At 45.7% G+C, this 18,800-nt stretch overlaps 2 protein-coding genes across 6 annotated transcripts in view; one reads left to right on the top strand and one right to left on the bottom strand.

Moving 5' to 3' along the window:
* Positions 1-808, bottom strand: part of LOC139409503 (SWT1 RNA endoribonuclease homolog) — a 38,942-nt gene extending 38,134 nt beyond the window's left edge. For 2 of the 4 annotated variants that reach the window (XM_071154753.1, XM_071154755.1), the window contains exons 1-2: positions 758-805; positions 40-132 (exon numbers count right to left, since the gene is read on the bottom strand). In XM_071154753.1, the coding sequence (XP_071010854.1) occupies positions 40-117 (78 nt within the window). In that variant the 5' untranslated portion in view covers positions 118-132; positions 758-805. Of the gene's footprint in view, positions 1-39; positions 151-757 lie in introns of all 4 variants that reach the window. The other 2 variants (XM_071154756.1, XM_071154754.1) reach the window with 2 other exon arrangements.
* A 732-nt stretch (positions 809-1,540) lies between these two features.
* Positions 1,541-11,244, top strand: LOC139409502 (tRNA methyltransferase 1-like). Of its 2 annotated transcripts, XR_011634407.1 has the most exons (16): positions 1,541-1,606; positions 2,313-2,450; positions 2,605-2,667; positions 2,767-2,880; positions 3,436-3,506; positions 3,719-3,875; positions 4,256-4,376; positions 4,506-4,838; positions 8,331-8,543; positions 9,148-9,338; positions 9,472-9,550; positions 9,666-9,829; positions 9,916-9,978; positions 10,135-10,261; positions 10,460-10,703; positions 10,878-11,244. XR_011634407.1 is itself a non-coding variant. In XM_071154751.1 (15 exons), exons 1-15 carry the CDS (start codon positions 1,546-1,548, stop codon positions 10,650-10,652), a joined length of 2,088 nt encoding a protein of 695 aa, XP_071010852.1. In that variant the 5' UTR covers positions 1,541-1,545; the 3' UTR covers positions 10,653-11,244. The 2 variants fall into 2 exon arrangements, 1 of the variants encoding a protein (XP_071010852.1); XM_071154751.1 differs by having other exon boundaries at positions 10,460-11,244.
* Positions 11,245-18,800: the final 7,556 nt, after the last annotated feature.

Here is an 18,800-nt window from a genome sequence, read left to right as displayed (position 1 = left end):
AGTCTCTGAGGTCACAATAAATGTCAGCAAACTCCTCACCTCACTGGAGGAAAAATATAACTTATTTGTCTCCTTCTCCTTCTTCTGCTTCTTCTTCTTCTTGGACTTCTTTGACATCTTGGTAGAAAATCTCTGTTAAATAAGAGAAACCTATACAGCAAATGAACAAAATAGCAGCTGAGATGTTCTCTTCTTATAACAGAATCCTTCATTCAAAGAAAAATACAAGACATGTCATCTCTGAATCCAACTTCCAATGGAGACTGGAGTCAATGTTTTGACCTCACAGAGATACTTCAAGTTCTCTCATTGGCTCGCTACTTACGCAATGTTCCCCTGAAACTCGCAGTGATACAATACAGTCTGAATGTAATTTGTAGGGAAGCATGGAGAAGAAACATGAGGCTAAGTGCTCAAATAGAGTTAAGTGAATGTAGCTAAATTAATACATACCCAGTAAAATCAAGGTTATTGAATATTCACTTCAATGTATATAACTAAGTCAGCTATCTTAGAATGAACTGGCAGTTACAGCAGAGTTCCACAGTTACTAACGTTAGGAGAGCCTATCTAGGTTAGCGAGCTAGCAATTGTTCCAAATCAACATCATCACGTGTGATATACCCACGACACTCATAATGAACTTACTGAATGTGTGCACAACACTGGTTTTATCAAAATGTGAGAAACTTCCATTGACAAATGCATTTAAATGAGATAATAAGACGGTTTGCTAAAGCCCTACAATCACGCTTACCTTGGGCTACTGAGTAGACCACTGTCAGAAAACATCCGTACACGTCAGATTGAACGGAAACAGAGGTTCTGGAGGATCATGGGATGTGTAGTTTCTAGACTTACATATTTGACGGTTCAGAAATGTGAATTTTTATATAGTGGACAAAGGTTAATATAAAAGATAGTAGATTCTTCATAATATATGTATCATGTTTTGTTTAAAGGGATAATCAGTTGAAACAATAGCAAATCGAACCTACCACTCTGTTTCGGTTAAAAGTTGAGGGATGGGGCTGTAGAAATGCAATCGCTCTCATATTCATAGGCCAAGCTGTGGTTGCAAGAACTGACCATCCATTATATTAGTATTATTGTTTAACCATGTTTTGAGGCTATACAGTGTTTGTTAACATTTACTTTGTTTACCAACATTGGAGTTAAACAATGTCAATATTTTGAGTTGTGATGGGGTAAGACCGTTAAACTATGCTAATTAGGCATATATAAGTTATATATTTTTTAAATCTATAGGTACATATCATTAATGTATATCCAAAATTGTATGTAGCAACTGCTGATTGCCCCTTTAAGGACAATCGAGTGATTGCGTAGAAAGTTAATGTATATATTTAACCCAGATATCTTAGATGTTTTCATTTTTGTTATCCTATTCTATAATTATTATCTCATTATTTCTTGCAAAAATGTTGTCTTCAAATAATAAAAAGTGATTAAAATGAAGGTTTACGCAATTTGCGTAGGGGGAGTAAAAAGCATAGCCTGCGTATTTCTCTCTACTTTAGTAAAATGGCGGAGCTCAAGGAAGCAGACGCCGAACAACTACACCAGGAGGACGTCGATATAAAAGGTTCGAAAACTACGACTGTCTATATTTTAGTGAAAACTAAAGACAATATTAATTTATACACAATACAATATACATGCAGCATCCTTATTATGAGGAAAATATGCATTGATTTCGACTTTTTAACTGCTGAAGTAAATGAGGGCCTCACCACGGAGCTCCACCATGGGACCTAGTAGTAAATAATCTTGATAACAGGAAATAAGCTGCCGTGAAAAACGTAGCTATTACAAATAACGTACATTTATCGAACTGTCTTCACATTGTATTGATTAAATACTTCGATCAACATTTGTCCTCGTTTTATATTTTACGTAGCAATGGTCTGGTCACGGAGCTCCGCAATAGGACCGTAGGGGTTGCAGCGGTTCACAATTTCGAACCCAACCTACGTACATCATCGCACCGCACATTTAATTCTGACAATCTATATTGCCCCCCCCCCCCCTTCCCAAAGACAATTAAAAAATACGAAGGAAAATCATAGGAAATATTTTAGTCCAGTGCATGTATCTCATTTAGAAAACAAGTAACCTTTTAACATTGATGTTGTCTAGGAGGCTATGAGCATCACTAAGTTCTGTGACTCAACAAATCTTGGGAAAAACACATAATTCATTATTTCCCACTATAAATATTTGAAATTACTGTCTATGAATCATTTGGGGTATGATTTTCTGATCTAGTCCAGTCTAAACTTGTCCATTAGGTGGTGGAGTCTCAGACACACTGGTCCCAGAAGAGAGAGAGCCTGCTGAGGATGATGCATCTTCAGCCAGTAGTACTGTGGGGAAGACTGAGGCACTGGCAGGGGACAATGATGCCAAACCATCAACCACAATCAGCGGTAATAAAAGCACCATTCACTGTATATAGACCCAGAAATGAGTCCAGTACCCATACATTATTTGAATGCATTCGGTTGCCTTTGATTCTAGATGATGAGTATGACCACGAGAATAGGATTTTGTTTAACGATCCTTTCAATACTAATGTTACAGATAGACACATCTCTATCCAGACCAAACTAGAGGGCCTGGAGGTGCTTACCGACCTAAACGGAGGCAAGATAATCTTTCTTAAAAAGTATATAAATAGTCTTCCCTCCTATGCTTTTATATTTACTAGTTCCAATCTCATTGCTCTATCTCTGTTTTCCACAGCTGGGAGGAAGGCGTGTCCACTATGCCCTGAGGAGAAGTTTAAGGCCTGCTACAGCCACAAGCTACGACGCCACCTCCAGAACCTCCACTGGAAGGTCTATGTGGAGTTTGAAGGTACCATCATCACCATACAAAGATTATATTGCTATACTGTCTACTACAGTATGCATGTACACACACACACACACACACACACAGGAACTGATGTTGTTGTCTTCCCACCTGCTGAGTCTCTGCCGTTAGCACATGGCTTGGTCAACTCAGCGCTATGTAGGTGTTAACAGGTTCTTGGATAGTGAGAGGATCAGTACTTACCAAGTTCCATATGAATGGTAGTCAGAGCTATCCCACTGGGCACATATGTCAATTTAATGTCTATTCCACATAATTTAAGTGAACCAAGTACGATGTATTTTATATTTATACTATTTAGGAGACTCTCTTATCCAGAGCAATTAGGGTTAAGGTGCCTTGCTGAAGGGCACATCTTTTTCACCTAGTTGGCTCTGAGATTCGAACCAGCGACCTTTTGGTTACTGGCCCAACACTCTTAACTGCTAGACTATCTGCCGGATGTGAGCAGAAATGCTTTAGGAAAGTCATTGAGTGTAGTACGATGTTCCCTGATGATGACCTACAATAACCTCTGACCCCCCCCCTCACCCACAGGTCAGAAGATGTGCATCTGTCACCTGCCCTGCAGACAGCTGAGGCCCAGCCCCAGCCCCAATGGAGACCAGGTGAGACTCTGTCCATCACACCTGATAACCAACGCCAGAAATGACTGAGGGCCACTTGTCTCCACAATGTCTTTATTTTTTCTTTCCAAATCAACTCTAATTGCATGAAAGTTACTGTACGAAGCATGGTACTATGGTAAGTGTGTGTGTGTGTGTGTTACTGTATGAAGCATGGTACTATCATGAACGTGTGTGTATGTGTTCTCCCCCAGGCTCCAGGCAGGCTGGTGGCACATTACCACTGTGTAGTGTGTTCAGTCACCATCGCCCGCAAGACGGACATGATCAGTCACCTGAAACGCCACGTCAACAAGGGAGAGACTGAGGCCAGCTACTCAGGCAGCTCTGATGTGCCCTTTGAGGAGTCAGGTGAACTCTCACCAACCTTCAGCAAAACACCAAACCAAAGTTTCTGTATAGCACTTTGATGATAAATACATTTGATTGATTGATTTATACTAGGGGCAGCAGGTAGCCTAGTGGTTAGAGTGTTGGGCCTGTAACCGAGAGGTTGGTAGATCAAATCCCCGAGCTGACAAGGTAAAAATCTGTCACTCTGCCCCTGAACAAGGCAGTTCACCCATTGTTCCTATGCCGTCATTGTAAATACGAATTTGTTCTTTACTGACTTGGCTAGTTAAATGTAAATACTCAACCTTGACCAAAACACAACCCTTCAGTAGTAAAGTACAGTAGGAAATGCAGATTGAAAATATATTCTCTCGCCTTTTTTTCTCATTGGTTTACAGCTCCGTCTGGACAGGCCTATGAGATAATGAAAGAGCTGGGGACCAATGTTCAGCTCATGCCCAACCATACGACCCCACAGAAGACTGACACCTACTTCAACCGCAAGATGAAGACCAACAGGTCAAACAATATCCTCTTCAACAATGTTACATTTCATTTGGTTTCGTAAAAGAACAGTGACTGACTGAAAGTGTTGGTGTGTGTGTGTGTGTGTGTGTGTGTGTGTGTGTGTGTGTGTGTGTGTTACAGGCAGCTAGTATTCTGTTCCCTGGCGGTCCTGGCTGAGGAGAGGAACCCGTTGGAGAGTCTGGATGCGTTTGGAGCCACAGGCATTATGGGACTCCAGTGGGCCAAGCACCTGCGGAACGCCGTCAAGGTGACCATAACCGACATCAATGAAGTGTGTGTCAAGATGATCCGCGAGAACTGCAACCTCAACCACATCCGGGTGGAGGGGTCGCGGGGGTCATCCCGGGTCCCTGACGGGGGGGCGGGGGATGTGGACGGGGTGCCCATCGCTACCGTGGAGGTCGCCAAGATGGATGCCAACGTTATCATGCACCTGAGGTCTTTTGACTACATGTGAGTGGGGGGAGCTAGGGAGGGACCGTCTTATTGATGGGGGGGGGGGGGGGGGGGGGGGGGGGGGGGGGGGGTGGGAGGAGATGGGGAGGGAACGGCTTATTGATGGCGGGGTGGGAGGAGATGGGGAGGGAACGTCTTATTGATGGGGGGGTGAGAGGAGATGGGGAGGGAACGTCTTATTGATGGGGGGGTGGGAGGAGATGGGGAGGGAATGTCTTATTGATGGGGGGGTGGGAGGAGATGGGGAGGGAACGTCTTATTGATGGGGGGGTGAGAGGAGATGGGGAGGGAACGTCTTATTGATGGGGGGGTGGGAGGAGATGGGGAGGAAACGTCTTATTGATGGGGGGGTGGGAGGAGATGGGGAGGGAACGTCTTATTGATGGGGGGGTGAGAGGAGATGGGGAGGGAACGTCTTATTGATGGGGGGGTGGGAGGAGATGGGGAGGGAACGTCTTATTGATGGAGGGGTGGGAGGAGTTAGGGAGGGAAAGTCTTAATGATGGGGGGGAGGAGTTAGGGAGGGAACGTCTTATTGATGGGGAGGGAACGTCTTATTGATAGGGGGTGGGAGGAGTTAGGGAGGGAACGTCTTATTGATGGGGGGTGGGAGGAGTTAGGGAGGGAACGTCTTATTGATGGGGGGTGGGAGGAGTTAGTTAGGGAGGGAACGTCTTATTGATGGAGGGGTGGGAGGAGTTAGTTAGGGAGGGAACGTCTTATTGATGGAGGGGTGGGAGGAGTTAGATAGGGAGGGAACGTCTTATTGATGGAGGGGTGGGAGGAGTTAGTTAGGGAGGGAACGTCTTATTGATGGGGGGTGGGAGGAGTTAGGGAGGGAACGTCTTATTGATGGGGGTGGGAGGAGTTAGTTAGGGAGGGAACGTCTTATTGATGGGGGGTGGGAGGAGTTAGGGAGGGAACGTCTTATTGATGGAGGGGGGAGGAGATGGGGAGGGAACGTCTTATTGATGGAGGGGTGGGAGGAGTTAGTTAGGGAGGGAACGTCTTATTGATGGGGGGTGGGAGGAGATAGGGAGGGAACGTTTTATTGATGGGGGGTGGGAGGAGATGGGGAGGGAACGGCTTATTGATGGCGGGGTGGGAGGAGATGGGGAGGGAACGTCTTATTGATGGGGGGGTGAGAGGAGATGGGGAGGGAACGTCTTATTGATGGGGGGGTGGGAGGAGATGGGGAGGGAATGTCTTATTGATGGGGGGGTGGGAGGAGATGGGGAGGGAACGTCTTATTGATGGGGGGGTGAGAGGAGATGGGGAGGGAACGTCTTATTGATGGGGGGGTGGGAGGAGATGGGGAGGAAACGTCTTATTGATGGGGGGGTGGGAGGAGATGGGGAGGGAACGTCTTATTGATGGGGGGGGAACGTCTTATTGATGGGGGGGTGGGAGGAGATGGGGAGGGAACGTCTTATTGATGGAGGGGTGGGAGGAGTTAGGGAGGGAAAGTCTTAATGATGGGGGGGAGGAGTTAGGGAGGGAACGTCTTATTGATGGGGAGGGAACGTCTTATTGATAGGGGGTGGGAGGAGTTAGGGAGGGAACGTGCTATTGATGGGGGGTGGGAGGAGTTAGGGAGGGAACGTCTTATTGATGGGGGGTGGGAGGAGTTAGTTAGGGAGGGAACGTCTTATTGATGGAGGGGTGGGAGGAGTTAGTTAGGGAGGGAACGTCTTATTGATGGAGGGGTGGGAGGAGTTAGTTAGGGAGGGAACGTCTTATTGATGGAGGGGTGGGAGGAGTTAGTTAGGGAGGGAACGTCTTATTGATGGGGGGTGGGAGGAGTTAGGGAGGGAACGTCTTATTGATGGGGGTGGGAGGAGTTAGTTAGGGAGGGAACGTCTTATTGATGGGGGGTGGGAGGAGTTAGGGAGGGAACGTCTTATTGATGGAGGTGGGAGGAGATGGGGAGGGAACGTCTTATTGATGGAGGGGTGGGAGGAGTTAGTTAGGGAGGGAACGTCTTATTGATGGGGGGTGGGAGGAGATAGGGAGGGAACGTTTTATTGATGGGGGGTGGGAGGAGATGGGGAGGGAACGTCTTATTGATGGGGGGGTGGGAGGAGATGGGGAGGGAACGTGCTATTGATGGGGGAGTGGGAGGAGATGGGGAGGGAACGTAGGCTCTGTGTGTAGTTAATCCAACCCTCTCTGCCTAGTCATCGCCATTTTATCTGCTGTTGTTGTGTTAGCTGATTAGCTGTTGTTGTCTCACCTGCTGTTTTAGCTAGCTCTCCCAATCAACACCTGCGATTACTTAATGCCTCACTGTATGTCTCTCTCAAATGTCAATATGCCTTGTATACTGTTGTTCAGGTTAGTTATCATTGTTTTAGTTTACAATGGAGCCCCTAGTTCCACTCTTCATACCTCTGATACCTCCTTTGTCCCACCTCTCACACATGCGGTACTACCTTACCCATTACAACCAGAATGTCCAGAGATACAACCTCTTATCATCACCCAGTGCCTGGGCTTACCTCCGCTGTACCCACACCCCACCATACCCCTGTCTACGCATTATGCCCTGAATATATTCTACCACGCCCAGAAATCTGCTCCTTTTATTCTTTGTCCCCAACGCTCTAGGCGACCAGTTTTGATAGCCTTTAGCCGCACCCTCATACTACTACTCCTCTGTTCCGCGGGTGATGTGGAGGTAAACCCAGGCCCTGCATGTCCCCAGGCACCCTCATTTGACTTTTGTGATCGAAAAAGACTTGGTTTCATGCATGTCAACATCAGAAGCCTCCTCCCTAAGTTTGTTTTACTCACTGCTTTAGCATACTCTGCCAACCCTGATGGGTTGGGAGGAGATGGGGAGGGAACGTTTTATTGATGAGGGGGTGGGAGGAGATGGGGAGGGAACGTCTTATTGATGGGGGGGTGGGAGGAGATGGGGAGGGAACGTCTTACTGATGGGGGGGTGGGAGGAGATGGGGAGGGAACGTCTTATTGATGGGGGGGTGGGAGGAGATGGGAGGGAACGTCTTATTGATGGGGGGTGGGAGGAGATGGGGAGGGAACGTCTTATTGATGGGGGTGTGGGAGGAGATGGGGAGGGAACGTCTTATTGATGGGGGTGTGGGAGGAGATGGGGAGGGAACGTCTTATTGATGGGGGTGTGGCAGGAGATGGGGAGGGAACGTCTTATTGATGGGGGGGTGGCAGGAGATGGGGAGGGAACGTCTTATTGATGGGGTGGGTGGGAGGAGATAGGGAAGGAACGTCTTATTGATGGAGGTGCAGCTCTGTAGCGAGAAACATCACCTCCTTTCTTTCTCCTTTTTCTCCTCTATCTTTTGACTTGACATTTTGTCAAACAATCACTCAGTCTCGAAGGCTTCAGAGCCTTATCATTCAATAACCCTATTTACAGTATATGATGGCCAGCAGTGGTTCTATAGACGCTTCACATTATCCATCAAGCCGAGCACAAACCAACCTCTGTTTCCATGGTGACCCCCTCAGACACCTGGACCCGTTCGGCACGGCTGTCAATTATCTGGACTCTGCTTTCCGGAACATCCGGAACCTGGGCATCATCTCTGTGACGTCCACGGACACGGGCTCCCTCTACTCTAAGTCCCTGAACGTCACGATGCGCCACTATGGCTCGAATATAGTCCGCACAGAGTACTACAAGGAGCTGGCTGCACGCATGGTGCTGGCCACTGTAGCCAGGTAGGTGAAATACTACAAGGAGCTGGCTGCATGCATGGTGCTGGTCACTGTAGCCAGGTAGGTGAAATACTACAAGGAGCTGGCTGCATGCATGGTGCTGGCCACTGTAGCCAGGTAGGTGAAATACTACAAGGAGCTGGCTGCATGCATGGTGCTGGTCACTGTAGCCAGGTAGGTGAAATACTACAAGGAGCTGGCTGCATGCATGGTGCTGGTCACTGTAGCCAGGTAGGTGAAATACTACAAGGAGCTGGCTGCATGCATGGTGCTGGTCACTGAAGCCAGGTAGGTGAAATACTACAAGGAGCTGGCTGCATGCATGGTGCTGGTCACTGAAGCCAGGTAGGTGAAATACTACAAGGAGCTGGCTGCATGCATGGTGCTGGCCACTGTATTTACCACTGAATTGCTGTGTGTGACTGTGTGTAACATTTTCATTGTGTATGTCTTTGTTTAACTTGTGTGTTTTTCTTTGGGGTGGCTTTGAGATGCTGTTGGCAGTGAAAGTGTAACGTGTGTGTGTGTGGGATGTATGCTTCAGTGTGTGTGTGTGTTTCAGTGTGTAGTATTTCATGCATCTGTCTCATGCGTGTATTGCTTTCAGGGCGGCGGCACGCTGTAATAAGGGCATAGAAGTGTTGCTGGCGGTGGCTGTGGAACACTTTGTCCTGGTGGTCGTCAGAGTCCTCAGGGGTCCCACCCAGGCCGACGAGTCAGCCAAGAGGATCAGACAGCTCATCCACTGCCAGTGGTGTGAGGAGAGGGTGTTCCTCAAACAGGGGAGCATGGTGGAGGGTAAGAAGGTTAAGTAGAGTAGAGGGTAAGTCTGGAAATGGTTCAGGGGTTTCTGATAGGGAGAGAGGACGGTACATGTGGAGGGGAATTTGAAATCACTCTGTAGTTACGATTTTCACTTTTCCCCCTACAGAAAACCTGTACAGACAACTGCCCTGCAACTGTCATGGAAGCATGCCTGGCAAGACAGCGGTGGAGCTGGGACCGCTATGGTATAACTTTTTGCATATATTGGGTGATATACAATATTTGAACCAGTGAAGTAGTTCTGGCAAGCCTCCATCTTTAAGGGTTTAACTGTAACCTACGTATGTGTTTCCCTCCCAGGTCTGGTCCTCTGTTTAACTCCGGGTTCCTGAGGAGGATGTTGTTTGCAGCGGTGCAGCACAGTATGGAGGATATTCAGCCTCTGGTCAAGACTCTGATCTGTGAGTCAGAGTGCACAACTCTCAAGTCCTCTGTTCACGGGCCCACTGCACTCATCAACCAAGGTAATCTCCAGGGTCGTGGGTGTGTCTATGTGGAGGGGGCGGTTGGTGAAGTGATTCTATTGACATGTTGCATGTTTACTCTCCAGTGGAATGTGGTGTAGTCATCAAGGTACAGAAGGTGGAGGAGTCAGGCACCGCTGACCACTCAGGTAACAAGACACACATTCTGTAATAAAGAGAGGGGCCTTCACCTGTCTACAACATTAGCTCCTTCTCCTGTCTACAACATTAACTCCTTCACCTGTCTACAACATTAGCTCTTTTCAGACTGGATGCCATGTTGATGTAATGTTACTTTAACACAGGGAAGAGAAAGACAGGAGATGAGCCAGGTAACGTGGTGAAGAAGCTGAAATCAGACGGGTCTCTGGAGCACCCAGCGTTCTACTACGGTATTCACCGCCACAGCATCAGAGGCATGAACATGCCCAAGTGAGTGAACCTTAACACTATGTCACAACTTTGACAAAGATTTCCTGAGGTCAAAACGCATCAGTTTCCAGGGGGGGGGGGGGGGGGTTTAAATCCGGTTTAGTGGATATATTATGTTATTACAGTCTTATTACACAAAATATCTCAATGTAAATGCATGTTCTATCTCCTCTCATCAATCCATCTCCCTCTCTCCAGGTTGAATAGATTCCTGCAGTACTTGACGGAGGCGGGCTTCAGAGTGAGCCGCACCCACTTTGACCCAACAGGGGTGCGGACCGACGCCACGCTAGACCAGTTCAAGTCGGTGCTCACCAAATACAGCGTGCCCACCTACACCAACACCACGGCAACCCAAAACCCAGAGGAGACGGTACGGGCTATGGAGTGACCCACCCTGGGGAGAATCAAGGCCTCATCACCTCTTCTCTCCCTCTCAGAGGTGACATATGTCTCAAATGCCACCCTATTCCCTATATAGTACACTACCTTAGACCAGGGCCCATAACCCTATTCCCTATATAGTACACTACCTTAGACCAGGGCCCATAACCCTATTCCCTATGTAGTGCACTACTTTGGACCAGGGCCCATAGTAGTACACTATAGGTAATAGGGTGGCATTTTCTCTGTGCAGGGACACTGGTTGTAAAGAGTGGCTCACTCTGCACTGATTTGTATTTTCCTCTTGGTTTCATTCATCACTGGTACTTTGTAAATGTTCTCTAAGAAGTCACAATGCTTCTAGATTAATAGAGTTCTGCTTTTCCAATAGAGCTGAAATATTGGTTAAATGCAGACAGATAATAGCTTCTATTCTGCTCATTTACTCATATTTATTATTCTTGTGAATAATTCCTTTACAATTTTATTTTCTGAGTTCATTGTAAAGTTCATGGTGGCCGTTTTCATCTTTTAATAGTTTTTTTATGTACATTTTTACTCTGGGTAAAAGGTAATAAAATATTGTTGCAAAGCCTGAAGCCCAACTGTGTAAATGTGTGTTTTAAGTTATGGACATTCACATTCCTCCCAGTGATTCCCCTGATTTACATTATTTTTTACTGAGACAGGTTCTGACATGTTTTGGGACTTCTGCAGGAGTCAACCTTGTAGCTGTGTCCTTACCATAATCCCAGCATCTACAGCCATGTGAACACAGTACAGTCACTCTCTGAAGCTTTTCTGAGAGGAGGAACTGTCTGGAAGGTGTTATTTAGATGGTGCTGAATTTCACCCTGGATATCATCAGTGAAACACTCACACGTGTGTGTGTGTGTGTGTGTTTCACTGGTGAAATTATAAGCTGCCCTTTGGAAATGGAGTCATTCCCTTTGGCTCTAAGACCTCAGGTCACACCAAGGAGAAATACTGTATCCAAAATGGCCACTGAATTTACAATGGATTCAATTTAGACTTTGTGTCACTGGCCTACACACAACACCCATATTGTCAAAGTGGATTTTTTGGGGAAATGTTTAGAAATTAATTAAAAATGAAAAGCTGAAATGTATTCAACCCCTTTGTTATGGCAAGCCTAAATATACTACATGACCAAAAGTATATGGACACCTGCTCGTCGAACATCTCATTCCAAAATCATGGGCATTAATATGGAGTTGGTCCCCCGTTTGCTGCTCTAACAGCCTCAACAAGACTTTCCACTCGATGTTGGAACACTGCTGCTGGGACATGCTTCCATTCAGCCACAAGAGCATTAATGAGGTCGGGCACTTATGTTGGGGCGATTAGGCCTGGCTCGCAGTCGGCATTCCAATTCATACCAAAGGTGTTTGATGGGGTTGAGGTCGGGGCTCTGTGCAGGCCAGTCAGATTCTTCCACACCGATCTCGACAAACCATTTCTGTATGGACCTTGCTTTCTGCACGGGGGCATTGTCATGCTGAAACAGGAAAGGGCCGTCCCCAAACTGTTGCCACAAAACTAGAAGCACAGAATCATCTAGAATGTCATTGTATGCTGTAGAGTTAAGATTTCCCTTCACTGGAACTAAGGGGCCAAGCCCGAACCATGAAAAACAGTCCCAGACCATTATTCCTCATCCACCAAACTTTATAGTCGGCACTATGCATTCAGGCAGGTAGCGTTCTCCTGGTATCCGCCAAGTCCAGATTCGTCCATTGGACGGTGAAGTGGTGAAGTGTGATTCATCACTCCAGAGAACGCCTTTCCACTTTTTCAGAGTCCGATGGCAGAGAGCTTTACACCACTCCAGCCAATGCTTGGCATTGCGCATGGGGATCTTAGGCTTGTGTGTGGCTGTTTGTCTATGGAGATTGCATGGCGGTGTGCTTGATTTTTTTACACCTGTCAGCAACGGGTGTGGCTGAAATAGCCGAATCCACTAATTGGAAGGGGTGGCCACATACTTTTGTATATATAGTGTAAGTTCAGGAGTAAAAATGTGCTTATTAAGTGGCATGGACTCACTCTGTGTGCAATAATAATAATGTGTAACATGATCTCTGTACCCCACACATACAATTATCCCTCAGTCGACCAGTGAATTTCAAACCCAAAGACCAAGGACGTTTTCCAATGCCTCGCAAAGAAGAGTACGTATTGGTACATGGGTAAAAAAAGAAAGAAAAAGCAGACATTGAATATCCCTTTGAGCATGGTGAAGTTATTAATGACACTTTGGATGGTGTATCAATACACCCAGTCACTACAAAGATACAGGCGTCCTTCCTAACTCAGTTGCCGGAGAGGAAGGAAACCGCTCAGGGATTTCACCACGAGACCAATCGGTATTTAAAACAGTTTAATGGCTGCGATAGGAGAAAACTGAGGATGGATCAACAACATTTTAGTTACTTCACAATAATTAACAGAGTTAAAAGAAGGAAGCCTGTACACCCTGTCCAACGGCAGAACAGAACAGCTACGTCCAGTAAGATGAGGGGTGGGGGTGTGTGTCTATTTGTCAATAACAGCTGGTGTGCGATGTCTAATATTAAGGTAGTCTCGAGGTATTGCTCGCCTAAGGTAGAGTACCTCATCTATATTTTTCGTAGCCGTCTATTTACTGCACTCAACAAGCTGTATAGGGCCATAAACAAACAAGAAAATGCTCATCCAGAAGCGGCGCTCCTAGTGGCCGGGGACTTTAATGCAGGCAAACTTAAATCATTTTAACTCACTTCTACCAGCATGTCACATGTGCAACCAGAGGAAAAAAACTCTAGACCACCTTTACTCCACACACAGAGATGCATACAAAGCTCTCCCTGGCCCTCCATTTGGAAAATCTGACCATAATTATATCCTCCTGGTTCCTGCTTACAAGCAAAAACTAAAGCAGGAAGTACCAGTGACTCGCTCAATACGGAAGAGGTCAGATGACGAGGATGCTACGCTACAGGAGTGTTTTGCAGCACAGACAGGAATATGTTCCGGTATTCATCCAATGGCATTCACAAGTATATCACCTCAGTCACCGGCTTCATCAATAAATACATCTATGAAACGACGTCCCCACAGTGACCGTACGTACATATCCCAACCAGAAGCCATGGATTACAGGCAACCTCTGCACCGACCTAAAGGCTAGAGCTGCAGCTTTCAAGGAGCAGGGCATTAATCCGGACACTTATAAGAAATCCCACTATGCCCTCAGACGAACGATCAAACAGGAAAAGCGTCAATACAGGACTAAGATGGAATCCTACTGCACCTGCGCTGATGTTCGGCAGATGTGGCCCGGGCTTGCAAACTATTACTGATTACAAAGGGAAACTCAGCCGCGAGCTGCCCAGTGATGTGAGCCTACCAGACGGGCTAAATGCTTTATATGCTCACTTCGAGGCAAGCAACACTGAAGCGTGCATGAGAGCACCAGCTGTTCCGGACAACTGTGTGAACACGCTGCCGATGTGAGCAAGACCTTTAAACAGGTCAACATTCACAAGGCCGCTGGGCCAGATGGATTACCAGGACATGTACTCAGAGCATGCGTGGACCAACTGGCAAGTGTCTTCACTAACATTTTCAACCTCTCCCTGACCGAGTCTGTAATACCTACATGTTTCAAGCAGACCACCATAGTCCCTGTGCCCAAGAAACCTGCCTAAATGACTACCGCCCCGTAGCACTCACGTCGGTAGCCATGAAGTGCTTTGAAAGGCTGGTCATGGCTCACATCAACACCATCCTCCCAGAAACCCTAGACCCTAGTTCGCATACTGCCCCAACAGATCCACAGATGATGCAATCTCAATCGCACTCCACACTGCCCTTTCCCACCTGGACAAAAGGAACACCTATGTGATAATGCTGTTCAATGACTACAGCTCAGCGTTCAACACCATAGTGCCCACAAAGCTCATCGCTAAGCTAAGGAATTTGGGACTTAACACCTCCCTCTGTAACTGGATCCTGGAATTCCTGACGGGCTGCCCCCAGGTGGTAAGAGTAGGCACCAACACATCTGCCACGCTCATCCTCAACACAGGGGCACCTCAGGGGTGCGTGCTTAGTCCCCTCCTGTACTCCCTGTTCACCCACGACTGCATGGCCAAGCACGACTCCAACACCATCATTAAGTTTGCTGACGACACAACGGTGGTAGGCCTGATCACCGACAACGATGAGACAGCCTATAGGGTACGTCAGAGACCTGGCAGTGTGGTGCCAGGACAACAACCTCTCCCTCAACGTGAGCAAGACAAAGGAGATAATTGTGGACTACAGGAAAAGGAGGGCCGAACACGCCCCCATTCACATCGATGAGGCTGTGGTGGAGCGGGTTGAGAGTTTCAAGTTAATTTGTGTCCACATTCCCAACAAACTATCATGGTCCAAACACACCAAGAAAGTTGTGAAGAGGGCACGACAACACCTTTTCCACCTGAGGAGACTGAAAAGATTTGGCATGGGTCCCCAGATCATCTAAAAGTTCTACAGCTGCACCATCAAGAGCATCCTGGCCGGTTGCATCAATGCCTGGTATGGCAACTGCTCGGCATCTGACTGCAAGGTGCTACAGAGGATAGTGCGTGCAGCCCGGTACAAGCGATATCGGAGCACCAAGTCTAGGTCCAAAAGGCTCCTTAACAGCTTCTATCTCCAAGCCAAAAGACTGCTGAACAATTAATCAAATGGCCATCCAGATTATTTGCATTGACCCCCCCCCCTTTGTTTTTACATTGCTGCTACTCGCTATTTATTATCTATGCATAGTCACTTCACCCCGACCTACATGTACAAATTACCTCGACTAACCTGTACCCCCGCACACTGCCGCGGTACCGGTACCCCCTGTATATAGCCTCATAATTTTTTTTATCTTATTGTGTTATTTATTTATTACTTTATTACTTAAGTTTATTTAGTAAATATTTTCTTAACTATATTTTCTTTAAACTACATAGTTGGTTAAGGGCTTGTAAGTAAACATTTCACTGTAAGTTATACACCTGTTGTATTCGGCGCATATGACAAATAAAATGGCATTTGATTTGAGTACAAAATATTCCAAAACGTGCATTCTGTCTGTAACAAGGCACAAATGTAATACTGCAAAGAATGTGGCCAACCAAATAACTTTTTTTTCCTTTTTAGTAAATCCAATACAACACATTACCAAGTGTAACAGTATAACTAACTTTAGACCGTCCCCTCGCCCATACCCGGGCGCGAACCAGGGACCCTCTGCACACATCAACAACAGTCACCCACGAAGCATCGTTACCCATCGCTCCACAAAAGCCGCGGTCCTTGCAGAGCAAGGGGAACCACTACTTCAAGGTCTCAGAGCAAGTGACCTCACCGATTTGAAACACTATTTAGCGCGCACCACCGCTAACTAAGCTAGCGTTTCACATCTGTTACACAAGTACCACCCTACATATTTTCAAGCATAGTGTAGTGGTGGCAGCATGGTGTTATGGGTATGCTTGTATCGTTAAGGACATGGGAGTTTTTCCAGGATAAAAAATAAACAGAATGGAGCTTAGCAAAGCCAAATCCTGGATCAGTCTGCTTTCTACCAGACACTGGGAGATGAATTCACATTTCAGTAGGACGATAACCTAAAACACAAGGCCAGGGATAAAACTGGAGTTGCTTACCAAGATGCCATTGTATGTTCCTGAGAGGCCTAGTTACAATTTCGACTTATATCGGCTTGAAAATCTATGGCAAGACTTAAAATGGCTGTCTAGCAATGATCAACAACCAACTTGACAGAGCTTGAAGAACTTTAAAATTAATAATGTGCAAATATTGTACAATACAGGTGTGCAAAGCTCTTACAGACTCACCCAGAAAGACTCACAGGAGTAATCGCTGCCAAAGGTGATTCTAACCTGCATTGAAGCAGTGGTGTGAATACTTATGTAAATGAGATATTTCTGTATTTAATTTTCAATAAATGTGGAAATATTTCTAAAAACATGTTTTCACTTTGTCATTATGGCATATTGTGTGTAGATGCAGGGGAGAAATCCACTTTGAAATCAAATCAAATTTATTTGTCACATACACATGGTTAGCAGATGTTAATGCGAGTGTAGCAAAATGCTTGTGCTTCTAGTTCCGACAATGCAGTAATAATCAACAAGTAATCTAACTAACAATTCCAAAACTACTACCTTATACACACAAGTGTAAAGGGATAAAGAGTATGTACATAAAGATACAGTGCCTTGCGAAAGTATTCGGCCCCCTTGAACTTTGCAACCTTTTGCCACATTTCAGGCTTCAAACATAAAGATATAAAACTGTATTTTTTTGTGAAGAATCAACAACAAGTGGGACACAATCATGAAGTGGAACGACATTTATTGGATATTTCAAACTTTTTTAACAAATCAAAAACTGAGAAATTGGGCGTGCAAAATTATTCAGCCCCTTTACTTTCAGTGCAGCAGTGAGGATCTCTGAATGATCCAATGTTGACCTAAATGACTAATGATGATAAATACAATCCACCTGTGTGTAATCAAGTCTCCGTATAAATGCACCTGCACTGTGATAGTCTCAGAGGTCCGTTAAAAGCGCAGAGAGCATCATGAAGAACAAGGAACACACCAGGCAGGTTCGAGATACTGTTGTGAAGAAGTTTAAAGCCAGATTTGGATACAAAAAGATTTCCCAAGCTTTAAACATCCCAAGGAGCACTGTGCAAGCGATAATATTGAAATGGAAGGAGTATCAGACCACTGCAAATCTACCAAGACCTGGCCGTCCCTCTAAACTTTCAGCTCATACAAGGAGAAGACTGATCAGAGATGCAGCCAAGAGGCCCATGATCACTCTGGATGAACTGCAGAGATCTACAGCTGAGGTGGGAGACTCTGTCCATAGGACAACAATCAGTCAGTCGTATATTGCACAAATCTGGCTTTTATGGAAGAGTGGCAAGAAGAAAGCCATTTCTTAAAGATATCCATAAAAAGTGTTGTTTAAAGTTTGCCACAAGCCACCTGGGAGACACACCAAACATGTGGAAGAAGGTGCTCTGGTCAGATGAAACCAAAATGGAACTTTTTGGCAACAATGCAAAACGTTATGTTTGGCGTAAAAGCAACACAGCTGAACACACCATCCCCACTGTCAAACATGGTGGTGGCAGCATCATGGTTTGGGCCTGCTTTTCTTCAGCAGGGACAGGGAAGATGGTTAAAATTGATGGGAAGATGGATGGAGCCAAATACAGGACCATTCTGGAAGAAAACCTGATGGAGTCTGCAAAAGACCTGAGACTGGGACGGAGATTTGTCTTCCAACAAGACAATGATCCAAAACATAAAGCAAAATCTACAATGGAATGGTTCAAAAATAAACATATCCAGATGTTAGAATGGCCAAGTCAAAGTCCAGACCTGAATCCAATCGAGAATCTGTGGAAAGAACTGAAAACTGCTGTTCACAAATGCTCTCCATCCAACCTCACTGAGCTCGAGCTGTTTTGCAAGGAGGAATGGGAAAAAATTTCAGTCTCTCGATGTGCAAAACTGATAGAGACATACCCCAAGCGACTTACAGCTGTAATCGCAGCAAAAGGTGGCGCTACAAAGTATTAACTTAAGGGGGCTGAATAATTTTGCACGCCCAATTTTTCAGTTTTTGATTTGTTAAAAAAGTTAGAAATATCCAATAAATGTCGTTCCACTTCATGATTGTGTCCCACTTGTTGTTGATTCTTCACAAAAAAATACAGTTTTATATCTTTATGTTTGAAGCCTGAAATGTGGTAAAAGGTCGCAAAGTTCAAGGGGGCCGAATACTTTCGCAAGGCACTGTATATGAATGAGTGATGGTACAGAGCGGCAGAGGCAAGATGCAGTAGATGGTATCGAGTACAGTATATACATATGAGATGAGTAATGTAGGGTATGTAAACAAAGTGGCATAGTTTAAAGTGGCTAGTGATACATGTATTACATAAAGATGCAGTGGATGATATAGAGTACAGTATATACGTATACATATGAGATGAAGAATGTAGGGTATGTAAACATTATATTAAGTAGCATTGTTTAAAGTGGCTAGTGATATATTTTACATCAATTCC

This window comes from Oncorhynchus clarkii, chromosome 5, assembly GCF_045791955.1.
Source record: "Oncorhynchus clarkii lewisi isolate Uvic-CL-2024 chromosome 5, UVic_Ocla_1.0, whole genome shotgun sequence".
Lineage (NCBI taxonomy): Eukaryota > Metazoa > Chordata > Actinopteri > Salmoniformes > Salmonidae > Oncorhynchus > Oncorhynchus clarkii.
Note: the sequence above shows the minus strand (reverse complement) of the source record. Positions and strands in the feature narration are given on the sequence as shown.